Raw genomic sequence first — 25,805 nt, 5'->3', positions numbered from 1 at the left:
AGGGGGTCCTAGATTAAGGGGTCCTCGGGCGTCCGGGCTGTGTAACATGGGCCGGACTAATGGGCTATGAAGATACAAGACAGAAGACTTCTTCCCGTGTCCGGATGGGACTCTCCTTGGCGTGGATGGCAAGCTTGGCGTTCGGATATGAAGATTCCTTTCTCTGTAACCGACTTTGTACAACCCTAGTCCCCTCCGGTGTCTATATAAACAGGAGGGTTTAGTCCGTAGAGGCAATCACAATCATACAGGCTAGACATCTAGGGTTTAGCCATTACGATCTTGTGGTAGATCAACTCTTGTAATCCTCATATTCATCAAGGTCAATCAAGCAGGAAGTAGGGTATTACCTCCATCGAGAGGGCCCGAACCTGGGTAAACATCGTGTCCCCTGTCTCCTGTTACCATCGACCTTAGACGCACAGTTCGGGACCCCTACCCGAGATCCGCCGGTTTTGACACTGACACCAGCCCCTTAGGGGCTGGCCTATCCCCTACTTGGCCCATTAGGGCCATGTAGTTACCGGGGGGATGCCCGGAACCCCTTCCGGTGACTCGATATGTACCCGGTACCCCCAGAACACTTCCGGTGTCCGCATATCATCGTCCTATATATGAATCTTTACCTCTCAACCATTTCGAGACTCCTCGTCATGTTCGTGATCTCATCCGGGACTCTGAACAACATTCGGTCACCAAATCACATAACTCATATAATACAAAATCGTCATCGAACGTTAAGCGTGCGGACCCTATGGGTTCGAGAACTATGTAAACATGACCGAGACACCTCTCTGGTCAATAACCAACAGCGGAACCTGGATGCTCATATTGGTTCCCACATATTCTACGAAGATCTTTATCGGTCGTATCATAATGACAACATACATTATTCCCTTTGTCATCGGTATGTTACTTGCCCGAGATTCGATCGTCGGTATCTTCATACCTAGTTCAATCTTGTTACAGGCGAGTCTCTTTACTTGTTCCGTAATGCATCATCCTGCAACTAACTCATTAGTCACACTGCTTGCTAGGATTATTATGATGTGCATTACCAAGAGGGCCCAGAGATACCTCTCTGATACTCGGAGTGACAAATCCTAATCTCGATCTATGCTAACCCAACAAACGCCTTCGGAGATACCTGTAGAGCATATTTATAATCACCCAGTTACGTTGTGACGATTGATAGCATACAAGGTATTCCTGCGGTATCCGGGAGTTGCATAATCTCATAGTCAAAGGAATATGTATATGACATGAAGAAAGCAATAGCAAAAAAACTGAACGATCAATATGCTAAGCTAACGAATGGGTCTTGTCCATCACATCATTCTCCTAATGATGTGATCCCGTTCATCAAATGACAACACATGTCTATGGTTAGGAAACTCAACCATCTTTGATTAACGAGCTAGTCTAGTAGAGGCTTACTAGGGACACAGTGTTTTGTCTATGTATCCACACATGTATCAAGTTTCCGGTTAATACAATTCTAGCATGAATAATAAACATTTACAATGATATAAAAAAATATAAAATAACAACTTTATTATTGCCTCTAGGGCATATTTCCTTCAGTATTGTATTGTTGCCATCGAGGATAACAAGATGGGGTTTTCATCATATTGCTTGAGTTTATCCCGCTACATCATGTCATCTTACTTAATGTGTTACTCTGTTCTTATGAACTTAATACTCTAGATGCAGGCAGGAGTCGGTCTACTTGACACGGACGTGATGCCTATGTTCATGATCATTGCCTTAGATATCGTCATAACTTTGCGCTTTTCTATCAATTGTTCGGCAGTAATTTGTTCACCCACCATAATATTTTCTATCTTGAGAGAAGCCTCTAGTGAAACCTATGCCCCCCGGGTCTATTTTCCACCATATAAGTTTCCGATCTACAATTATAGTTTTCGATTTACTTCATTTGCAACCTTTTACTTTCTGATCTATAAACCAAAAATACCACAATATTTACTTTACTGTTTATCTATCTCTATCAGATCTCACTTTTGCAAGTAACCGTGTAGGGATTGACAACCCCTTTATCGCGTTGGGTGTAAGTTGTTGATTGGTTGTGCAGGTATTCTGTGACTTGTGCGTTGTCTCCTACTGGATTGATACCTTGGTTCTCAAACTAAGGGAAATACTTACTCTACTTTGCTGCATCACCATTTCCTCTTCAAGGGAAAAACCAACACAAGCTCAAGAAGTAGCAGGGGCCCCTCCGTTTGCGCGACACGGATGGCACTGTAGGACAGCACCATAAATAAAATATACAATCATACCAACCAAGGCGATTAACCCATAGGACAAAACGGATCTACTCAAACATCATAGGATAACCATAGATCATCGGGAAATAATATATGGAGTTGAGCACTATGTTTAAGTAGTGATTACAGCGGGGAGAAGAGGTCTTACACCGCTGCATAGAGGGGGAGAAAGTTAGTGATGACGGTAGCAAGATTGTTGATGTAGATCACCATCACGATCCTTGCCTTGGTGGCGTTCCGGCGCCATCGGGAGAGAGGGGGAGAGAGCCCCCCTTCTTCTTCCTTCGCCTCCCTCTAGATGGGAGCAGAGTTCTCCCTCTGGTCCATGGCCTCCATGGTGGCGGAGGGGCGGGAGCCCCTCCGAGATTGGATCTCCCTCTCTGTTCCCTTCTGTTGCGCGTTGCTCAGATCTGGCCGAAAACCGTTTCTTATATTCCCGGAGATCCGTAACTCCGATTGCACTAAGATTTTAACACGAATTATTTCTGGATATAAGCTTCCTTGCGCGCGAAGTAGAGCTCCAACCGACGTTCGAGGAGGGCTCAACCCACCACCACACGCTAGGGGCCTAGGGCGCTCCCTGGTGCCTTGTGGTCACTGTGGGCCTCCGTTTGCGTTGATTCCACCTCCCAAAAATCACATATATTCCAAAATAATTCTCCTTAAAATTTTATTGCATTTGGACTTCGTTTGATATGGATATTTCTGCAAAACAAAAAATCATGCAAAAAACAGGAACTGGCACTGGGCACTGGATCAATAGGTTAGTCCAATAAATCATATAAAATGTTGCTAAAAGTATGTGAAAGTTGTATAATATTGGCATGAAAGAATCAAAAATTATAGATACGACGGAGACATATCAAGAGGCAACGTGCGTATAAGGCTCGGAGGAGTTTGGAGTGTGTCGTGACAAGGATCATGCATACACATGGCGTCACGGCAATGTACAGATGTGCGAGGCCGACTCGACGCAGGGTGGAGCATGACATCAGTCGGATAATTTTGGTTGGGTCTGACTGGACAGTTCGATGGATCGACGGATATGTTGGTCAAAGCAGAAGACAGCGGTGATTTCAGCGACAACGACATAGGAGCGTGATGTTGATGGTGGATGACTTCTGGGGCGTGAAAACACGTGGTGCAGGCCTGAGGGCTTGTCCGGCTTCGACAAGACTATGGCGCATGGTTGATTCAAGGTAGTGTACACATGAGAGCTTGAAGTCGATAGGGCGCGGGGTAGCACGGCCTGCTACATAGAGTCATGTTGAAGGTGGAGCTGGAGTCCAGCGAAAGATTTCACTCTGTGCTGATGGAGGGGCTACGGTGTAAGACGTCAGAGAATTGAAGCCTATATTAGCGGGATAGCGAGAGACACCTGGACCGGACTAGGGGCCAGTGGTCTGATGGAGACGTGATACTCGGCATCGGTCGTTGATGATCAGTGGTTCTCTGTAGTGGGGGTTGAGGCGGTATGGGCTAGCTACCCGGGAGACTCGATCAGGACAGCAGAGGCTCGACGCGGTGATAGCAGCGAGGCGTGCGGTAAGCACGGGACACAGCGACAGGCCAAGGCACTGGTGGTCAGACATGTGGTCAGACAAAGTGTGCAGGGGTGCTAAAGCATAGTGTTGACGAGTACCAGATTCAAGTTGGTGACTGGGTCTATTGGTGCTAGTTGACGGACAGGAGTTGACCATGAAGAATCTGTGAAAGTGACGGAAAGTCTTAATGTCAAAAGCTGAGAGAGTACATGGCAGTATATTTTGTGGTGTTCAGTGCACATTACAAAGTGCAGATGACAAGACAGAAGGAGGCGGAGTGCTATAACGGTGGGACATGTCAGTGACTATCTGGAAAAAAAGGTGAGACAACTGCGAATTTAACTTAGGTGACACAGGGTGATGGCGAAATTCCTTCAAGTTTCAGATAGGCGGTCAAGAAAGAGCGGTGATGTTGAGTTCAGGTAACTCTCATATGTGGCGTCCAATTCACTTTCACGTAGATAGTGATCTGTGTATGATGGCGTTGAATGTGTTACGCAATCTCGGGTCCGCTAACACCAGCGTTTCTGACCCACCTGCGTCACCAGGCCCAATAGGAGAGCAACACCGATCTATGAGAGGCCTTGGGCCCTCTCCCCCCAAAAGACTAGCCTATTAGGAGGGGACACCGCCGCTCTTATAAGTCGTGTTATTTCTCCCCCACAACCGATGTGGGACTAAACCCAACAATCCCCCCTCACACATCGGTCACCCATGGCCCCGTTAACACCAGCGTTTCCAGCCCACCAACCATGACCGACCACCCGTGAGTCCAACGAGATTTATTCCGGGCACCTGGGCTCTGATAGCAACTGTTACGTAATCTCGGATCCGCTAACACCAGCGTTTCTGACCCACCCGCGTCACCAGGCCCAACAGGAGAGCAACACCGATCTATGAGAGGCCTTGGGCCCTCTCCCCCCAAAAGACTAGCCTATTAGGAGGGGCACCCCCACTCTTATAAATCGTCTTATCCCCCCCCCACAACCGATGTGGGACTAAACCCAACAATCTCCCCCTCACACATCGGTCACCCATGGGCCCGCTAACACCAGCGTTTCCAGCCCACCAACCATGACCGACCACCCGTGTGTCCAACGAGATTTATTCCGGGCACCTGGGCTCTGATACCAACTGTTACGTAATCCTGTGTGCGCTAACACCAGTGTTTCCGACCCACCTGCGTCACCAGGCCCAACAGGAGAGCAACACCGATCTATGAGAGGCCTTGGGCCCTCTCCCCCCAAAAGACTAGCCTATTAGTGGGGGCACCCCCGCTCTTATAAGTCGTGTTATTTCTCCCCCCACAACCGATGTGGGACTAAACCCAACAATCTCCCCCTCACACATCGGTCACCCATGGGCCCGCTAACAGCAACGTTTCCAGCCCACCAACCATGACCGACCATCCATGAGTCCAACAAGATTTATTCCTGGCACCTGGGCTCTGATACCAACTATTACGTAATCTCGGGTTCGGTAACACCAGCGTTTTTGACCCACCTGCGTCACCAGGCCCAACAGGAGAGCAACACCGATCTATGAGAGGTCGTGGGCCCTCTCCCCCCCCCCAAATACTAGCCTATTAGGAGGGGACACCCCCGCTCTTATAAGTCGTGTTATCCCCCCCCCAGCCGATGTGGGACTAAACCCAACAGAATGGATACTTCAAAAGTTGAGAGCACAAAGTAGAGTAAAGAGGAACTTAATTTTGATCAAGTGTTGACTGTGAAGAAGACAAGAAGGGACTACAATTGCAGGTGGAGTCACATGGAGTCTGGGAGTAGCAGCGGTACTCATGGATGAATCCAAGATGGTGAAGAATATTCGCCAAGGTGAAGTTTGTTAGAGTTGTGTCGAATATTATTGTACAAGGTAGGTTCGAGTTGGACCTGTAGTTGTATTGTGTTTATATAGGATATGGAGTCGTGATCAAGTAGGACACTTGTATCTTAGGTCTCTCATATATAGCGAGGATAGACACACGATGTAACCTATGCCAATATAATAGCACAAGCGCGCAGGGGGAGCCGACATGGCGTGTGCCGGCGCCCGGGCGGCCCGGTGCGGTATTGTAGCGGTGTCATGGGGAGGAGCGCCCGTAATCAGGCCTCGAGGATATAGCCATATCGGTGAATCTCGTTAACAGATCTCGGTGTCGCGTGTCGTGTGATTGCTTGGTCCTCGATAGATCGACGATAACCTCGGATTAATTTTAACAAAATTAATGAACGGAGAGTCATCACTGGTGATGATCATGTTATCAACATACATAAGAAGTGCCGCGGCCACGAGGGCATGTGACTTCTTAGTTTGTATTCCTTTGTTGTTCTGGTTCGAGTGACATCTATCTAGCTACAGTACAAAACACGACGACCCAGAATTATAATAACATCAAACATCACCATAATCACCGTAAGTTTTTTTTTGAGTAACACATAATCACCATAAGTAAGAAATACGAAGTAACTATTATGCAAGTTCAAGAAAAATCGGATCGGAGTTTCGGAGGCTTACAGTTCTTCTTTTTTTTTTTTAGAATTCGGAGGCTTACAGTTAAGGCGTGCTGTTTATTAAGAGGCCTGCGGCGGCCTTCTGGTTTGGGCTTGAAGGAGGGGTGGAATTCGTGCTAGGCCTCCACCTCAGCAACGCTGCGGAAATGAGCTTGATCCGCAAGGATACTGATATTCCACACATATTCAGATTTCTTGAATCTCTAACTGAGTAAGTGGTATCTGCATGATCTGTTAAAAGAAAAACAAATGGAAATGGAATGCAGTTTCAGCAAATCACCAGTTCGCCATTACCGAGCTTCCATCCTTGTCCACAATAACTGTGGAGAACAAGAATCCCCAACTGAAAACAGCTTCCAAGTCCAGATCCGTTGGAGAATTGAACTGGGGCCGTACCTTGTCCTGAACCGCGGGGAGTAGTACCATCCACGCGCGTGCCGGGGGAGAGGGACGCGTGTGACGGAGAGGAGCTGCTCGCCACTGCAGAATAGCCAGCCATCGCCGCCGGCGGACTAAGAGAAGTGAGCCGGCCGGCGGCAACCCGGTTTGGCTACGGGCGGTTTGTTTTTGCCACGCTGGACAGACAAAGGTCCACTCCCCTCCTATTTTGGGGAACAGAGAGAGAGGGGAATGGGCCCAATGTGGTGGGTGCCGCGACCGGACAGGCGAGTGTGGGGTTCGGCCGGCGGCGCGGCGGCCGGCGGAGGCGACGAGACTGGGGTTCGGTCGGCGGCGCGGCGGCCAGCGGAGGCGGCGAGACTGGGACTAGTCCTCCCTCGGAGGATATCCCCCGCCCCACTGTCTCTCTCTGCTCCGAGGGAGGGCCACCCCACCCGACCGGGGGGCGCCAGGAGGGAGTGCCACGCCCGCGCCCGGCGGCTGGCCTCAGCTACTTCCGGCCGATAGGTGACGCTCGCTCTCCTCCTTTTTCCCTCCCTTCTCGCTTAGCCCCCTTCACTCTGGCGCGGCACATTGCATTGCACTGCATACTGTATTTTTTTTGTAACTTCCCCAAAGAGAGGGCATTCTGAACCAAATTCAGAAATATTTGCAGGATTTATTTGATAACTTCTTTAGTGATTTAGCACATTGCATTGCTTCTTATCTTAGGAGAGCAGAAAATTTGTCACACAAAAAAGAGCACAACTGTCCTATAGGCAAAGCAAAAGGGCTTTAGATATCGGACGGATAAGTAACTTGCCATGTGTGGAGAAACAAAGAATCCACACAGATCCAACTCAATTATGTACTTATTACACACAAAAGGGCTTTATTTTATTTACTAGTACTTTCTCGCTTCTCGTTTAGGTTCTCACGGTTTTCTGTTGGGTTGCATCTCTAGCCTCGACCCAACTTGCTTGGAACATAAACTAGTACTTGTTATTCAGAAGTTTTATATAACAAGTTAACAACCGAATGACATGTATCAAAGCTACGCTCAAACTTCAGCCTCTGCCTTCTTCTTCCAGTTCACGAGCATCTGAAGAAATTTTTGCACCTGAATCAAAGTTAAAATATTAGTAGTTATTTTACTGGGTACAACTAACAAGACTACACAATGCAATGCATTTGAGGTTGAATACATTACCTGAGCCGGGTCTTCAAGGGAATACGAGGCTTTGGTCCACTTGCGTTTCTTGTTGACAAGGATCCCCAGTCCGCCAACTCGTTTACGAAGCACCTAATCGCAAAAAAAGTGGAGAGATTATTTAAATAATGATTTAACAAGATTAGGTTTCCGCGTTTAGATGATATTACCTTGAATGCATCTTCATCTGTCTTATCGTCACCAATAAAGATAGCGACCACCTGAGAACTGTCCCAATTGTTTTTGCGGGCTAGCTGCTCGAGTATATACTTGACTGCAAACCCCTTGTTGAATTCAGCCTTAGGACGAACTTCAACAACCTATATAATTGCATACAAGTGTACATGTAATGAATATGATCAAAGTTAACCTTCATGCACTAGCCAACGCAACCAAAAGTCCGAACTGGTGGAAAGGGCTAGGCAATCCACATATACACTTCAACACCACCTCTCGCGTGTGACGCGGGAAGTCAACACGTGAATAGACTTAGAGGCCTATACGTGGACACAGAGTGAGGAAGCAGCAATTTTTAGATAAATTGCGAAAGCCAGGACTTGCACTCAAGCTTGACATGGTATCAGGGTATTGAGCTCAAGTCTTGGCTTTCGCAGTTTATCCAAAAATTGATGTTGCCCCGCTATGTGTCCACGTTTAGGCCTCTTGAGCCATACCTCTGAGTCTATTCATGTGTTGACTTCCCGCGTCATACATGAGAGGGGGTGTTGAAGTGTACATGTGGATTGCCTAGCCATTTCCATTAGTTCAAAATTTTGGTTGCATTAGCTAGTGCATGAAGCTTGACAATCAGAACATTTAAACTTGATTGATGTCCAACCAAATCTACTTACCTTGTCACCCTTAGTTACTGTGAGCTCAGAGAAACCTTTAATGGTTTGCTTGGCAAGCTTCTTAACCAGTTCCCGTTCCTGCAAAATGAAAAACGAACGTTAGGAAAATTATTTCAATATAGCAAAGAGGTGGAAGAACTCGAAATCCGTGCTTATTCATCGTGATCAAGTCCTTTCTTATAGGTGAACTAACTTGGCCATCAAGGCAAAACTAAACTGATTACAATCTGGACTCTTTATCTCTTTACCTAAACTGACTCTGCAATCTTTTAACTAAGTTGATTCTGACTCAAACTAAAGGCTTTGGTAAACAGTCTCCCTGCTACTCACGCCTTAAAGGAGATATTAAACATGATGTCTGCGGGCAAAAACCTACTGGAATGATAGAAGCCTATTGGTACTCAAAGATATATGAAAAAGCAGCTGCTGCCAAAAGAACTCTAACCACAAATCAATTCAGGCCAAGAGGACAATACAATCAGCCCTTCAGAAATAATTTTCCCTTGGCTCCTCTCCCACAGCAAGTTCAACAAGATAAAGTGAACAATCCCCTACCAAATGCTAGGGCCTGCTGGTATTGCAGAGAACCTTGGTCCAGACAACATAAATGCAGAATTTGGGAAAACCCTCCATATTCTACAAGAAGTGGAAGATGACAGTGACACTGATACTACCCTGGAAGAAGTGCAGTCACCTGAGCAAACCTTTCATACAGCCCCTAATACCCCTGAACAGGAACAAACAAAACAGGCCATGTATATTTCTTGCCATGCAGCAGAGGGAACTACTGGTCCTAGCACATTTTCCCTTCTGCTAATGATTGATGGCAAACAGGCTGTTGCCCTAGTGGACAGTGGATCATCTGATACTTTCATGAGCAATACATTTGCAGTTAAAAGTAATTGCCACCAGAAAGCTATGTCACCAAAGAAAGTTACAGTAGCTGGAGGTGCTCAACTAATCTCCAACAGTATAGTACCTCACAGAAACTTCTCTATACAGGACAAGTCCTTTTCTAGTTCCTTCAAGCTACTAGACCTGGGCAGCTATGACATCATCCTAGGAGCAGATTGGATTTACAGCTACAGTTCTATTTGTTTGGATCTGGTGGAAAGAATACTGACTGTCACTAAGAATGGGTCTCCTGTTACATTATTTGATCACACTGTTCCAAAGGAGAAGTGTATTATCTCTGCTCTCAAACTGGACAAGATGCTACAAAAGGGTGTAATGGGATACATTCGACACTGAAACACTACAGACAGCACCAGCAGTTCCTGCTGAACTTGCTCCCTTACTGGAAACGTGTAAGGCAGTATTTACTGAATCCACAGTCCTTCCTCCTTCAAGAGATTGTGATCATCAAATTCCTCTTAAACCAGGAGCACAACCTCCATACCTGAGACCATACAAAGTCCCTCACCACCAGAAAGCTTTTAATAACTTTGTGAAAACTTTTGCTAAGACTATATGGAGCAAAGCTTTCCAGATCAGAATGGCTACTGATGATATTCCTAAGACAGCTTTTAAAACTCACTTAGGCCACTATGAATACACAGTGATGCCTTTTGGGTTGACAAATGCTCCAGCTACTTTTCAAAACCTCATGAACTGGATATTTGGGAAATACTTGAGGAAATTCATCTTGGTTTTCATTGATGACATTCTGATATTCAGTCAATCAATAGAAGAACACATTGAGCACTTAGACCAAGCTCTGAAAATTCTGCAGGAACACCAGCTCTCTGTTAAACTGTCCAAATGCTCCTTTGCTGTTCCACAAGTCTCTTACTTGGGCCATGTCATTTCTGAGCAAGGAGTTTCTACTGACCCTAGCAAGATCCAAGAGGTGTTAAACTGGAAAGAACCTGACAATGTCACTAAACTCAGGATTTTTGGACCTCACAGGGTATTACAGACGATTTGCTAAAGATTATGGCAAAATCTGCAGACCTCTACATGATGTCCTTAAGATTTTGGATCTGACAAACAGGAAACAGTCTCCCTGCTACTCACTCCTCCTATGGTCGTTCCTTTGCTGTACTGTTGTGGGCCCTACGGCTATAAGTCTGACCCCACATAACAAGAGGCAAAAACAATGAAGCTTTAGCTTTAGTTATACCTCCTTCTCAACACACCGGTAGTGCACGGAAATCCCGAATTTCTTATGTTCAATGCTTGCACCCTTTATTTCTTTGATAGCCTCCTCCAAACGCTCTCTTGCCTGTCATGCAAGTAATGCATTAGCATTTCTGGAATGTAATGAAATTGAATAACAGATATGCGGATTATTATAGTTCGTTGTATTTTATACCTGATTTATAACAGGCACGTACTCGCGGGCAGGTTCGTAGGCTTCTGTTTCGTCAATCTGCAGGTTAAATATTTAGAGCGCGTCAAAGAGAAAGAATAAACTACATATAGGCATTGCTAAATTTAATAATGGCTTACGAGTTTGATTTCTGCTCCGTGGTTCCCTGCATAGTGCAGGTTTTCGATCATTACGAAATTTTCCGCCTGCAGATGAATAGCAAAACAAGTGAGTCGCTAATTACAAATGTATAGAACGTCCAAATTAAAATGCTACTAGATACCCATTAGTCGGTAATACCTTATCGCGGGCCCTTCCACTGACGACTGAAGTGGCGCACAAGGAGGCAAGTTCTTGAACAACTTCGCGCATCTGATTATATGGATCAGGGATAAGAAAGATGTTATGACCAGTGTCACTTATAGCCGGAGAAGGCCCAATGGGCGCGTCTAGTTAGGGGCTTAGCCCAACATTATCTTATTTTTATTACCAAGGATTATATAAACAGTTGTAAGGCTACCTTTTGGAATTAAGCAATAAGTCATAAACTATTGCCCGGCTCCCCCTAGGAGCTGGAACTCTAAACCCTAGCCACCTCTCCCTCACCGCCGCCGCCTTCCTCCCGCGCGATCACGGCGCCGACGCGCCCCCGGCCGCGCCAACCTCTCGCCACCCAACCTTCCACCCCTACAACCTGCGGTCCAGGCCTGGTAGGACCCTAGCTCCTATCAATCTGGTATCAGGTAGCTCTGGTTCGATCATGTCTACGCCGCAGCCCACCCCGTCCCTCCCGCTGCCGACCAACTCGTCGCCCCCGGTGACCACCACGGCCGTCGCCCCGCTCTTGCCCGCGCCGGGCTCCTCCGTCACGCCCACCCCCGCTGTCCTCACACCGGAGGAGGTGACCGAGGCGCCGCGGGATCTCACCTAGGCGGTCCAGGGTATCCGGCTGTTCCTGGTCGGGTCCTACGGGCCGCAACCGGCCGCACCGCCACCACGCCGCCGTGGCTACCATGGCAGCCGCCGCCCCTGGCGGCCTCCGCCACGTCCGTTGGGCCGTTGCAGGAGCCGCCGCCACCACCTACCAGCTCCGGGCCGGCCCTTACTGCGCCGGCGGGGGTCCCGATTCACCAAGTCAGGTTTCCACCCTCGTCGTCCCCGTTACCGGCTTGGTTGGCCGGGTCGTCGCAGCCAGTCTACACGATGGCTTCGGGGCCGCCGCACGTGCAGTCACCGCCGGCGCCACCCCCACAGTACGGCGGGCCCTCCAGCTCCGCCGGCCCTTACGCCGGCCTCGACGGGCCTCCGTTCCACGGGGGGCCCCCCCTGACCACCGACTCGGCGCCGCCCTCCTTGCTGCTCCGCGCTGACGAGGTGTACCCCCACGGCGGCCATAACCACACGCCGCCGCGCTTCGCCAAGCTCGACTTCGCCACCTATGACGGCATCGAGGACCCCTTGAGCTGGCTTAATCAATGTGACCAGTTTTTTCGGGGGCAACGCATGCTCGCGTCGGACCGCACCTGGCTCGCTTCGTATCACCTCCGAGGCGCCGCACAGACTTGGTATTACGCTCTCGAGCAGGACGAGGGCGGCATGCCCCTATGGGAGCGTTTCCGCGAGCTCTGCCTCCTACGCTTCAGGCCGCCGATACACGGGAGCCGGCTGGCGGAGCTGGGCCGCCTACCCTTCACCTCCACGGTGCAGGACTTCATCGACCGCTTCCAGGCCCTGGCGTGCCACGCGCCCGGTGTGATGTCTCGCCAGCGGGCTGTGCTCTTCGTGGGCGGTCTGCCGGATCATATCCGCGTGGACGTTGAGCTGCGGGGACCTCAGGACCTCCAGACAGCCATGTATTATGCCCACGCCTTTGAGCGTCGCGCGCAGGCCTTGCAGCAGGTGTCGCCGTCTCGGGGCGCCCGACAGCCCGCCAGACCGCCCCTGACACCACGCGTGCCGGGGCGTCCGCCTCCGGCCTTTGCAGCGACCACCACTCCGACCGCGACGCGGCCCTTCCACCAGTCACCCCGACCGAGCAGCTCGAGCGCCGTCGCCAGGGGCTATGCTATAACTGCGACGAGCCCTACGTGCCGGGCCACGTCTGCCCGCGGCTCTTCTACTTGGAGGCGGCCGACTACATCGAGGAGGACACTGCCGCCGACGGGCTCCGCGACTTGCCCGCCCCAGTTGCTGCGGAGGTCGCACCGGCGCCCGCTTCGGTGACGGCTCTCGTGGTATCCCTCCATGCCCTCGCGGGTATACGAGCAGAGCAGACTATGCTCCTGTCGGTCCACGGCGAGCGCCTCGTGGCCCTCCTGGATACGGGCTCCACCCATAACTTCCTGCCTGAGTCGACCATGCGCCGCTTGGCGCTTCAACGACGAGCGGGGAGCAACTCCGGGTCACCGTGGCTAACGACGACCGCCTCTGGTGTCATGGGATTGCGTGGAACGTCCCCGTCACCATCGGCGACGAGCACTTCACCATCACGTGCGCCGGCATCGACTTGGGCTACTTCGACTTCATCCTCGGCGTCGACTTCTTGCGGACCCTGGGTCCCATCCTCTGGGACTTCGACGCCATGACGATGACCTTCTGGCGCCTGGGCCACCGCGTCCGGTGGGAGGGCGTGGGCGGCGCCTCACCAGCGACGCCGCATCTGCAGTTGATGGCGACTGCTGCAAGGCCCGAGCACCCCCTGTTGGACCATCTCTTGCAGCAACACCGCGACCTCTTTGACGAGCCACAGGGCCTTCCGCCAGCCAGGGCGTACGACCACCGCATTCACCTACTGCCGGGCACAACCCCTATTGCGGTGCGCCCCTACCGCTACCCCCAGCTGCAGAAGGACGAGCTGGAGCGACAGTGCGCGGTCATGCTAGCCTTGGGCATCATCCGGATCTCTACCTCGCCATTTTCGGCACCGGCGGTCCTCTTCCGCAAGGCGGACGACACGTGGCGTTTCTGCACCGACTACCGTGCTCTTAACGCACAGAAGCTCAAGGACAAAATTCCCATTCCAGTCGTCGACGACCTCCTGGACGAGCTACATGGGGCACGCTTCTTCACCAAGCTCGACCTCTGTTCAGGCTACCACCAGGTGCGGATGCACCCGGACGATATCGCGAAGACGGCGTTTCGGACTCATCACGATCACTTCAAGTTCTTGGTGATGCCCTTTGGTCTATCCAACGCACCAGCGACCTTTCAGGCCTTGATGAACGATGTTCTCCACCCCTAGTTGTGTCGGTTTGTGCTCGTTTTCTTTGATGACATTCTTATCTACAGTGCCTCGTGGGTGGAGCACCTTCAGCATGTCGCCATCGTCTTCAACGAGCTTCGAGCGCACCATCTTCACCTCAAGCGCTCGAAGTGCTCGTTCGCACGCCTTCGGTCGCCTACCTCGGCCACGTCATCTCGGCCGAGGGTGTCGCTATGGACGCCGACAAGGTAGCGGTTGTTGCGGCCTGGCTGATGCCGCACTCGCCGCGGGCCCTATGAGGCTTCTTGGGCCTCGCGGGGTACTACCGGAAATTCATCGGGGAGTTCGGCCTCATCGCGTCCCCGCTCACGCGACTTTGTGCCACGATGCCTTCGCCTGGGATGCTGAGGCGACCAAGGCGTTCGAGAGCCTCAAGCAGGCCCTCACTACGGGCCCGGTCCTCCAGATGCTTGACTTCGACAAGCCGTTCATGGTGGACTGTGATGCCTCGGGCGTTGGGTTTGGCGCCGTCCTTCATCAGGGCGACGGGCCGCTTGCGTTCTTCAGCAGGCCCTTCGTCGCGCGCCATCATAAGCTCGCGGCCTATGAGAGGGAGCTCATTGGCTTGGTGCAGGCCGTGCGCCATTGACGGCTGTAACTCTGGGGGAGGCCGTTCCGTATTCGCAGGGATCACTACAGCCTCAAGTTCTTATTGGACCAGAGGCTCTCCACCGTGCCGCAGCATCAGTGGATCAGCAAGCTCTTTGGCTTCGACTTCACCATCGAGTATCGTCCGGGCCGCCTCAACACCGTGGCCGATGCCCTGTCGCGCCGCGACGCCGACCCCGACTCGGACGCCATCGACCCCGCGGGCGCGGCCCTCTGCATCCGCTCGGGGCCCTCCTTCGCCCTCATTGACGACATCCGCAGGGCCACCGCGGACGCTACGGACGCTCAGCTCCTTCGGCAGCGCCCCGACGCTGGCGACCTGGAGGAGCCATGACGCTTGGCGGATGGCTTGCTCCTGCATGGGCGCCGACTTTTCGTGCCGGATCACGGCGACCTCCGTCACCAGGTCCTGCTGCTGGCACACTCAGCCGGCCACGAGGGCGTGCAGAAGACCCTCCACCGTCTCCGCGCCGATTCCTACATCCCCGGTGACCGGGCCCTGGTATGAGATTGGGTGCGGTCTTGCCTGACGTGCCAGTGCAACAAGATGGAGAAGCTGTGACCGGCTGAGCTGCTACAGCCCCTGGAGGTTCCCTCTCAGGTTTGGGCCGACATCTCCATGGACTTCATCGAGGGCCTTCCCAAGGTGGGTGGCAAGTCCATCATCCTTACGGTGGTCGACCGCTTCTTCAAGTACGCGCACTTCATCGCGCTCGGCCATCCCTACATTGCCGCCTTCGTGGCGTGTGCCTTCTTCGACGGCATCGTCCGCCTCCACGGGTTCCCCTCTTCGATCGTCAGCGACCGGGACCCGGTGTTCACTGGGCATGTCTGGCACGATCTCTTTCGGATGGCGGGCGTGAAGCTGTGCGTGAGTACGTCCTTCCATCCCCAGACGGACGGTCAATTTGAGGTGGTCAACAAGGTGATTGCCATGTATTTGCATTGTGTTACAAGTGATCGTCCCCGTGCTTGGGTGGACTGGCTCGCGTGGGCGGAGTACTGCTACAACACTTCATACCACTCTGCCCTGCGCGCCATGCCTTTTGAGGTGGTCTATGGCCGACCGCCCCCGCCCATCCTACCGGTTGACCCCGAGACGGCTAGGATGGAGGCGGCTGGCGACCTTCTTCGCAGCAGGGATGAGATGCTTGCTCAGGTGCGCCAACGACTTCTCCAGCAGCTGTCCAAGCACTACTACGATGCCCACCACCACGAGGCGGAGTTTGCGGTTGGCGACTGGGTGTGGCTGCGCCTCCTTCACCGCTCCACGCAGTCCCTCGACCCGCGCGCGAAGCGCAAGCTGGGTCCTCGCTACGCAGGGCCGTTTTCCGTGCTGGAACACATCGGAAAGGTGGCCTATCGTCTTCAGCTTCTGGCCGATGCCCGCATCAATGACGTCTTCCATGTGGGGTTGCTGAAGCCCTTCCGCGGGGAACCGCCGGCGACCATGCCGGTGCTCCCTCCGACCTCCGACGGGCGCCTTCTTCCAGGACCAGCGAAGGTGTTGCAGGTCCAGCAACGTCGTGGGGTGTGGCACTTGTTGATCCAGTGGCAAGGCCTTTCGGAGGAGGATGCCACTTGGGAGCAGCTTGACGAGTTCCGCCAACACTTTCCAGACTTCCAGCTCGAGGACGAGCTGTTTGCGCAGGCGGGGAAAGATGTTATGACCGGCGTCACTTATAGCCGGAGAAGGCCCAATGGGCGTGTCTAGTTAGGGGCTTAGCCCAACTTATCTTATTTTTATTAGCAAGGATTATATAAACAGTTGTAAGGCTACCTTTTGGAATAAGCAATAAGTCATAAACTATTGCCCGACTCCCCTTAGGAGCCGGAACTCTAAACCCTAGCCGCCTCTTCCTCACCGCCGCCGCCTTCCTCCCGCGCGATCACGGCGCCAACGCGCCGCCGGCTGCGCCCAACCTCTCGCCACCCAACCTTCCACCCCTACAACCTGTGGTCCAGGCCTGGTAGGACCCTAGCTCCTATCAAAAGATCTACAAATATCAAGTAACATGCAAGAATTTTTCTTTTCATTATACTTACCTCGCTGGACATGTATGCCTCGTCAGGATTATCTACTTTTGGCGCTAGGGTTCCGTCGTAGTCCAAGAAGAGGGCTATCGTCTTGCCCTGCCAGTTGGTTGTGATTTTGTTGAAGGAATCTATCGCAGAAGGATGTTTAGCCTGCAATAAACATACATTAGAAAATGCTTTGCATAAGTCAGTCAAAAAAAACTAAAAAGTATGATTATGCAAATGTAGACTTTTAGAAGACACATCTTCATTCAAATTCAGAAAATCACACGTAGGAATGTATGGTAACATGAATAAAAAGTAACAAATTTGAAACACAAGTTTAACAGATAGTATATAACTTATTACACGCTGATGGTTTTTCTAAGAACATCGAGAACCACAAGCGTGTGACTTTCTGAAATTATATGCAGCTACCTGTGTAACTGCATTTTTTTGTAATTATTTGATACACAAATTCATCTCAACTTAAAAAGATGTCTGTTATGACCGGGCAGACTTATGCCCGTAGGAGGCCCACTGGGCAGATTTAGTTAGGGGCTTAGCCCGCAAGTTATCTATTTTATTTTCCATCGTGGTTATATATACTAGTTGTAAGACTCTTCCATGAGGAAGCAATAAGAATAATTCTATTGCCCGGCTCCTAGAGGAGCCGGACCCTAACCCTAGCCGCCTCCTGCTCTTTGCGCCGCCGCCTCCTCCCTCGCGCACAATGGCGCCCTACCGCCGGCGACCGCGAGCTCCGCCACGTCCAGCACCCTCCTTCCCCTACAACCTCCGCCCTAGACCTGGTAGGGTCCTAGCTCCTACCAATTTGATATCAGGTAGCTTGGGTCCGATCATGTCTGCTCCACCACCCATCCCGCCGCTGTCCACCACCACGCCGCTGGCGCTTCCCACCGCCGCTGCCGACCTCCCTGCTCGGCTCCACCGCGGGGGCCTCCACTGGCCAGTCGCTGCCCCTCACCGCGCCGCCTGCCGCCATCTACTCCCCGACGGAAATCACCGGAGTCCTTAATGATCTCGTCACCGCCGTCCAGGGCATACGCCTCTACCTGGCCGGGCCCTACGGGCAGCCGCCGCCCTTGCCGCCGGCCGCCACGACCGGGCCAGCCGCCACGACCGGGCCAGCCGCCTTGCCCTGGTACTCGGCAACTGCGGCGCTGATCGGGCCTCTACATCACCCCTGGCCGCATCAGCCGCCACCCGTCGTCGCGCCCCAGTGGTCGCAATGGCCGACCCCGGCCCTCGCCGCCCCCCCCACGCCGCCCGGGTCCGGGCAGCCGCAGCTGCCGGCCCCGCCGCCGCCCGCGGTCGCGCCCCAATGGCCGTAGTGGCCGACCCCGGTCCTCGCCGCGCCCCCCACGCACCCGGGTCCGTGCCGACGCAGCCGCAGCTGCCGGCCCCGCCACCGCCCAGCACGGGGCCCGGGTCTACCATACAGGGAGGCGTACCGATCCAGCAAGTGCGCTTTCCGCCGTCGCCGTCCCCAATACCGGCCTGGCTGACCGGATCATCGCCACCCCCCGTCACAGTGGCCGGCCCACTCTGCAGTACGGCGATCCCTCCGGCTCGGCGGGGAACTACATGGGCCGCGGCCATGCTAACCGGGTGCCCCAGTCCTCGCTGCTTCGCACCTCCGAGGCAATCGGCCACGGCGCCCCGCCACAGACACCGCCGCGGTTTGCCAAACTGGACTTCGCCACTTATGACGGCACGGAGGACCCCCTCAACTGGCTCAACCAGTGCGAGCAGTTCTTTCGCGGGCAGCGCACCCTTGCCTCGGAGCGTACCTGGCTCGCCTCTTACCACCTCCGCGGCACGGCATAGACCTGGTACTACGCCCTCGAGCAGGACGAGGGCAGTATGTCCCCTTGGGAGCGCTTCCGCGAGCTCTGCCTCCTTCGGTTTGGGCCACCGATCCGTGGGAGCCGCCTGGCAGAGCTAGGCCGCCTTCCCTTCACCTCCACGGTGCAGGACTTCGCCGACCGTTTCCAGGCCTTGGCTTGCCACGCGTCGGGCGTGACGGCGCAGCAGCGGGCCGACCTCTTCGTCGGTGGACTCCCGAATCACATACGCGTGGACGTGGAGCTCCGGGGACCCCAGGATCTCCAGACGGCCATGTATTATGCCCGCGCCTTCGAGTGCCGCGTCCAGGCCGTGCAGCAGGCAACCCCAGCTCGAGGAGGCCAACAGGCCGCCCGACAGTCCCCGGCACCGGCCCGGCCACCCCCGGCCGCTCTGGTGACTACCACCCCGGCTGCGACGCGGCCTTTCCGTCGCCTCTCTCAGGCGGAGCAGCTGGAGCGTCAGCGCCTGGGGCTTTGCTTTAACTGCGATGAGCCCTACGCGTCGGGCCATGTCTACCCGTGACTCTTCTACTTGGAGACGACCGACTACACTGAGGAGGACGCCTCGGGTGAGGGGCTCGACGCCGCAGCTGCCGAGGCCGCGCCCGCGGCCGCCCCAGTGACGGCACTCGTGGTCTCGCTCCATGCGCTTGCCGGCATCCGCGATGAGCGGACCATGCTCTTGCCAGTGATGATACACGGCGAGCGCCTGGTGGCCCTTTTGGATACGGGCTCCACATATAACTTCCTGCCCGAGGCTACCATGCGCCGCTTAGCGCTTCAGCCGACGGGCGGGGAGCATCTTCGGGTCACGGTGGCCAACGGCGATCGTCTCCGGTGTCATGGGCTCGCGCGAAACGTACCCATCACCATCGGCGACGAGCACTTCACCATCATGTGTGCAGGCATCGACTTGGGCTGCTTCGACTTCATCCTTGGTGTCAACTTCTTGCGGACCCTCGGTCCCATCCTTTGGGATTTCGACGCCTTGACGATGTCCTTCTGGCGTCTCGGCCGCCGCGTCCGGTGGGAGGGCGTTGGGGGCGCCTCACCGACGACGCCCCAACTTCAGCTGGCGACGACCACTACCGAGGCTGAGCACCCACTCTTGGAGCACCTCCTGCAGCAGCACAGCGACCTCTTCGACGAGCCGCGGGGCCTTCCGCCTGCCCGGGTGTACGATCACCGCATTCATCTCCTGCCGGGCTCGGCGCCGGTGGCGGTCCGGCCATACCGCTATCCGCAGCTACAGAAGGACGAGCTGGAGCGCTAGTGTGCACTCATGCTCGCCACGGGCATCATCCGGATCTCCACATCGCCGTTCTCCGCGTCGGTACTCCTCGTCCGCAAGTCAGACGGCACATGGCGCTTCTGCATCGACTACCGCGCCCTCAATCCACTGACACTTAAGGACAGGTTTCCTATTCCGGTGGTCGATGAGCTCCTGGATGAGCTACATGGGGCGCGCTTCTTCACCAAACTCGATCTCCGGTCGGGTTACCACCAGGTGCGCATGCACCCGGATGATATCGCCAAGACGGCGTTTCGGACTCATCACAGCCACTTCGAGTTCTTGGTCATGCCGTTTGGTCTCTCCAATGCACCCGGCGACTTTTCAGGCTCTGATGAACGATGTCCTCCGCCCTTACTTGCGCCGGTTTGTGCTCGTTTTCTTTGATGATATTCTTATCTACAGCGCCTCGTGGGCGGAGCACCTTCAGCACGTCGCCATCGTCTTCAACGAGCTTCGAGCGCATCTTCACCTTAAGCGCTCGAAGTGCTCATTCGGGACGCCTTCCGTCGCCTACCTCGGCCGCGTCATCTCGGCCGAGGGGGTGGCCATGGACGCCGACAAGGTGGCGGCCGTTGCCGCCTGGCCGAACCCGCATTCACCGCGGGCTCTTCGCGGGTTTCTGGGCCTCGCGGGCTACTTCCGGAAATTTATCCGGGAGTTCGGCCTCATCGCGTCTCCACTCACGCGCCTGCTCCGTCGCGACGCCTTTGCCTGGGATGAGGAGGCGACCGTGGCGTTCGAGGCCCTCAAGGGGGCCCTCACGACAGGGCCCGTCCTTCAGATGCCGGACTTTGACCGGCCATTCATTGTGGACTGCGACGCTTCCGGTGCAGGGTTTGGTGTCGTCCTTCATCAGGGCGATGGACCCCTCGCATTCTTCAGCAGGCCCTTCGCCGCGCGCCATCTTAAGCTCGCGGCGTATGAGCGAGAGCTCATTGGATTGGTGCGGGCAGTGCGCCATTGGCGGCCCTATCTGTGGGGTCGGTCTTTCCGGATTCGCACGGACCACTACAGCCTCAAGTTCTTGTTGGACCAGAGGCTCTCGACCGTGCCGCATCACCAGTGGATCAGCAAGCTCTTCGGCTTCGACTTCACCGTCGAGTACCGCCTGGGCCGCCTTAACACCGTGGCCGACGCCCTGTCTCGCCGCGACGCCAACCACGACACTACCGGGGGCGACTCCGAAGGGGCGGCACTCTGCATACGCTTGGGGCCTACGTTCGCTCTCTTCAACGACATCCGCCGGGTGACAGCCGCCGCGCCAGACGCCCTCCTCCTTCAGCAGCAACTGGCTGCGGGTGAGCTAGAGGAGTCATGGCGCCTTGCCGACGGATTGCTCCTTCATGGGCGCCGGGTCTTCGTGCCGGCGCACGACGATCTCCATCACCAGGTGCTGCTGCTGGCCCACTCAGCGGGCCATGAGGGTGTGCAGAAAACCCTCCATCGTCTCCGCGCCGACTTCTACATCCCAGGTGATCGGGCCCTGGTCCGTGACTGGGTCCGGTCTTGTGTGACGTGCCAGTGTAACAAGACAGGGACACTCCGGCCGGCTGGTCTGCTCCAGCCCTTGGAGGTGCCGTCTCAGGTCTGGGCGGATATCTCCATGGACTTCATTAAGGGCCTCCCCAAGGTGGGCGGCAAATCGGTCATTCTCACGGTGGTCGACCGCTTCTCCAAGTATGCTCACTTCATCGCGCTCGGTCATCCCTACACTGCTGCATCTGTGGCTCGTGCCTTCTTTGACGGTATCGTCCGCCTCCACGGGTTTCCCTCTTCGATCGTCAGCAATCGGGACCTGGTGTTCACCGGCCATGTCTGGCGCGATCTCTTCCGGTTGGCGGACGTGAAGCTCCGCCTGAGCACGGCCTTCCATCCTCAGACGGACGACCAATCTGAGGTTGTCAACAAGGTGATTGCCATGTATTTGCGTTGTGTCACAGGTGATCATCCTCGCGCTTGGGTGGATTGGCTCTCGTGGGCGGAGTACTGCTACAACATCTCCTATCACTCTGCCATGCGCGCCACTCCATTTGAGGTGGTCTACGGCTGGCCGCCCCCGCCCATACTGCCGGTTGATCCGGCGACGGCTCGGACAGAGGTGGCCGGTGATCTCATGCGGCGCCGTGACGAGATGCTGGCCGAGGTCCGGCAACGCCTCCTTCAGGCCCAGCAGCTGGCCAAGCACTACTACGACGACCACCATCGCGAGGCGGAGTTCGCGGTGGGTGATTGGGTTTGGCTGCGTCTCCTTCATCGCTCTACGCAGTCGCTGGACCCACGCGCGAAGCGCAAGCTGGGCCCTCGCTACGCCGGGCCCTTTGCTGTTTTGGAGCGCATCGGGAAGGTGGCCTACCGTCTTCAGCTTCCGGCGGGTGCCCACATCCACGACGTCTTCCATGTGGGGCTGCTGAAGCCCTTCCGTGGGGAGCCACCTGCGGCCCCTCCGGCGCTTCCTCCGACCTTCGACGGGCGCCTCCTTCCGGAGCCGGAGAAGGTCTTGAAGGCGCAGCTTCGTCGCGGGGTGTGGTATGTGTTGATTCAGTGGGCTGGCCTCCCAGAGGAGGATGCTATTTGGGAGAGATGTTCCACCAACACTACCCCGACTTTCAGCTCGAGGACGAGCTGTTTGCGCAGGCGGGGAGAGATGTTATGACCGGGCAGACTTATGCCCGTAGGAGGCCCACTGGGCAGATTTAGTTAGGGGCTTAGCCCGCAAGTTATCTATTTTATTTTCCATTGTGGTTATATATACTAGTTGTAAGACTCGTTCATGAGGAAGCAATAAGAATAATTCTATTGCCCGGCTCCCAGAGGAGCCGGACCCTAACCCTAGCCGCCTCCTGCTCTTTGCGCCGCCGCCTCCTCCCTCGCGCACGACGGCGCCCTGTCGCCAGCGACCGCTAGCTCCGCCACGTCCAGCACCCTCCTTCCCCTACAACCTCCACCCTAGACCCGGTAGGGTCCTAGCTCCTACCAATACCCATACTCCAAATTTTGGTTATTTTTATAGATATAGATATATGTTCCAGCATAATCAGTGTTGCAGTTTTCAAAATGAATGGGTTGTAACCAAATGCATTGCTCGAAAAGAATTGGATAGTTAAATATTTCAGTTGTCCTCAAATAGAAAACTTGTTGACTGTCAGCTAACAACACTAGTGCTACTTTTGATGGAAATCTCTGACAGGCCCAAATGGCACAGGCCCGGGAAGGTCCAGGACCATGCATCCACAAAGTGTACCAGCGGGCTGAATTTTGAGGACAGACATTTAAGAAGGGGTTCTTTGCAAACTGCAGAATGTGGTTTGCAGGTAGTTTTCTGCAAAATGACTGGGAGGGGGCTGAGATGACATCAAATTGACCACAACAAAAATTTGCAGATTTTCAGAAGATAGTGTGTTTCCACCTGATACCCCCTGCTATCCTGGTGGTGTATGTTGATGATATAATGGTAACTGATGATGATGTTGAAGAAATTAAATACCTCAAGGAGAGATTGGGGAAAACATTTGAAGTGAAAGATCTTGGGCCACTTCGTACAAGTATATACAAAGATAAAGAAAGGGGTTGTACAAGGGCCTAGGCCAGAGAGTTGAGCCAGCAGCCAAGAGGAGCAGCAAGCTCAGAGGAGAGCCTAAAAGATAAAGATGTACATTCCTTTTTAAAGAGGAGAAACCAGGGTTAGTATTCTCAAAAATCTTTCTATTCCTTCTGCTTCCAAATGCACCAGAACCAAGAGGAATACATCCATGAAGAATGGCTTGGCAAAGGCAGCTTTGGCAGCAATGATGGTGTCATGCTGTTTGCTGCTATCTGAAGAAACACTACAGAATATCCCCTGTTTCTGCGTGCCAGATTCATTCTCAGCCATCGATGCATCATCCTGTGGTTCCCTCATCATCGATACACCCAAGATTAAAGTAGTTGTGGCCAGTGGAGGGGTCCTATGGAGTGATTTCACAGCCCACAACTGTCCATATACCATACAAGGTCATCAGTTTACAGACACTTTCAGGGTTCTGAATCTTAAGGGTATGACATGATCTTAGGGGTGGATTGGCTGAGGAAACATAGCCCTTTACAAATGGATTTCATCTTAATGGAAATACGGATTACAACACCACAGAAGACACTAGTGACCTTTGTGGATGAGACTGTACCCTGGGAAAGACCTCCTGAGATTGTAGACACTGCTGATAAGGTCATGGACCAGTTTGTGGTTTCTTCTTGTTTACTACTGCCTGCTCTGAACCAATTGCAGCAGCCCAGCAAGTACCTCAAGAGCTCCAACCAGTACTCCAGAAATATGAGAAAATCTTCTCTTCCCCTACTGGCTTACCCCCTAGCAGGCCCTGTGATCATAGAATTCCATTGGTTGAAGGAACAAAGGTTGTAAACCAGAGACCTTACAGAGTTCCTCACCACCAAAAAGAGGTACTTGAGAAAATCATCCAGGACCTCCTAAAAGCTGGCCTCATTAGGCCCAGGTACCAGCCCATTTTCTTCTCCTCTTCTCTTAGTGAAAAAGAAGGATGGTTCATGGAGACTATGCATTGATTATAGGAAGTTGAACTCCATCACAATTAAAAACAAGTACCCAATACCTATGATAGAAGATCTCCTAGATTAGCTAAAGGGAGCTCAGATTTTCTCCAAGATTGATCTCAGAAGTGGCTATCACCAAATTAGAATGGCAGAGGACGATATCCACAAAACTGCTTTCTCCACACTTCAGGGGCACTTTGAATTTCTAGTACTGTCTTTTGGCCTTTCAAATGGCCCTCCAACATTTCAAGCTCTCATGAACTTGCTGTTTGGTCCTTTCAAATTTGTGGTAGTGTTCTTTGACGACATCCCAGTGTTCAGTCAGACCCTAGAACACAAAGTCCACTTGTCCAAAGTATTTGCTACACTCCAAGAAAACCAACTGTATGCCAAACTGGACAAGTGCTCCTTTGGTCAATCTAAAGTAGAATATCTAGGCCATGTTATCAGCAAGGATGGAGTAGCCACTGACCCTGCAAATATCACAGCAATTCAAGAATGGCCAGCACCCACAAATGTCACTGAGCTCAGAAGCTTCCTTGGACTAAGTGGGTATTACAGAAGGTTTATCCAGGGATATGGCCTTATTTGCAGACCCCTGTTTGACTGCTTGAAGAAGGATGCATTTGTTTGGCAAGAACAACAAGAGCAAGCATTCCTCACACTTAAGGACAAGTTAACAGATGCACCTTTCCTAGCCCTACCTGACTTCACTAAGCCCTTCATTTTGGAGGCAGATGCTTGTGGCTATGGACTAGGAGCTGTCTTAATGCAAGAGGGGAGGCCCGTTTCCTATTTCAGCAGAACTATTGGACCAAAAGCAGCAGCCATGTCTACATATGACAAGGAAGCTTTAGCAATTATTGAAGTAGTAAAGAAGTGGAAGCACTACTTAGCAACTTCTCTAGTGATTAGAACAGACCGAGAGAGCCTCAAATACATTCAGGAGCAAAAGTTGACTGAAGGCATACAACATAAATTACTGCTCAAGCTTTTGGGATACAATTTCACAGTAGAATACAAGAAGGGGAAAGAAAATAAAGCTGCTGATGCTTTATCCAGAGTCAAATACATGGTGTCCATGCTCACGAGTACCAACACTCCTACTTGGAT

The 25,805-nt window shown here is 53.3% G+C and overlaps 1 protein-coding gene across 1 annotated transcript in view; it reads right to left on the bottom strand.

Moving 5' to 3' along the window:
* Positions 1 to 7,499: 7,499 nt before the first annotated feature.
* Positions 7,500 to 25,805, bottom strand: part of LOC109770791 (uncharacterized) — a 40,592-nt gene continuing 22,286 nt past the window's right edge. Inside the window, exons 10-18 of the mRNA XM_040403402.3 lie at positions 17,013 to 17,153; positions 11,396 to 11,467; positions 11,236 to 11,301; positions 11,099 to 11,155; positions 10,907 to 11,008; positions 8,785 to 8,862; positions 8,104 to 8,253; positions 7,934 to 8,026; positions 7,500 to 7,843 (exon numbers count right to left, since the gene is read on the bottom strand). Coding sequence (XP_040259336.1) covers positions 7,784 to 7,843; positions 7,934 to 8,026; positions 8,104 to 8,253; positions 8,785 to 8,862; positions 10,907 to 11,008; positions 11,099 to 11,155; positions 11,236 to 11,301; positions 11,396 to 11,467; positions 17,013 to 17,153 — 819 coding nt within the window. The 3' untranslated portion in view covers positions 7,500 to 7,783. The remainder of the gene's footprint in view (positions 7,844 to 7,933; positions 8,027 to 8,103; positions 8,254 to 8,784; positions 8,863 to 10,906; positions 11,009 to 11,098; positions 11,156 to 11,235; positions 11,302 to 11,395; positions 11,468 to 17,012; positions 17,154 to 25,805) is intronic.

Source organism: Aegilops tauschii, chromosome 3 (genome assembly GCF_002575655.3).
Source record: "Aegilops tauschii subsp. strangulata cultivar AL8/78 chromosome 3, Aet v6.0, whole genome shotgun sequence".
Lineage (NCBI taxonomy): Eukaryota > Viridiplantae > Streptophyta > Magnoliopsida > Poales > Poaceae > Aegilops > Aegilops tauschii.
Note: the sequence above shows the minus strand (reverse complement) of the source record. Positions and strands in the feature narration are given on the sequence as shown.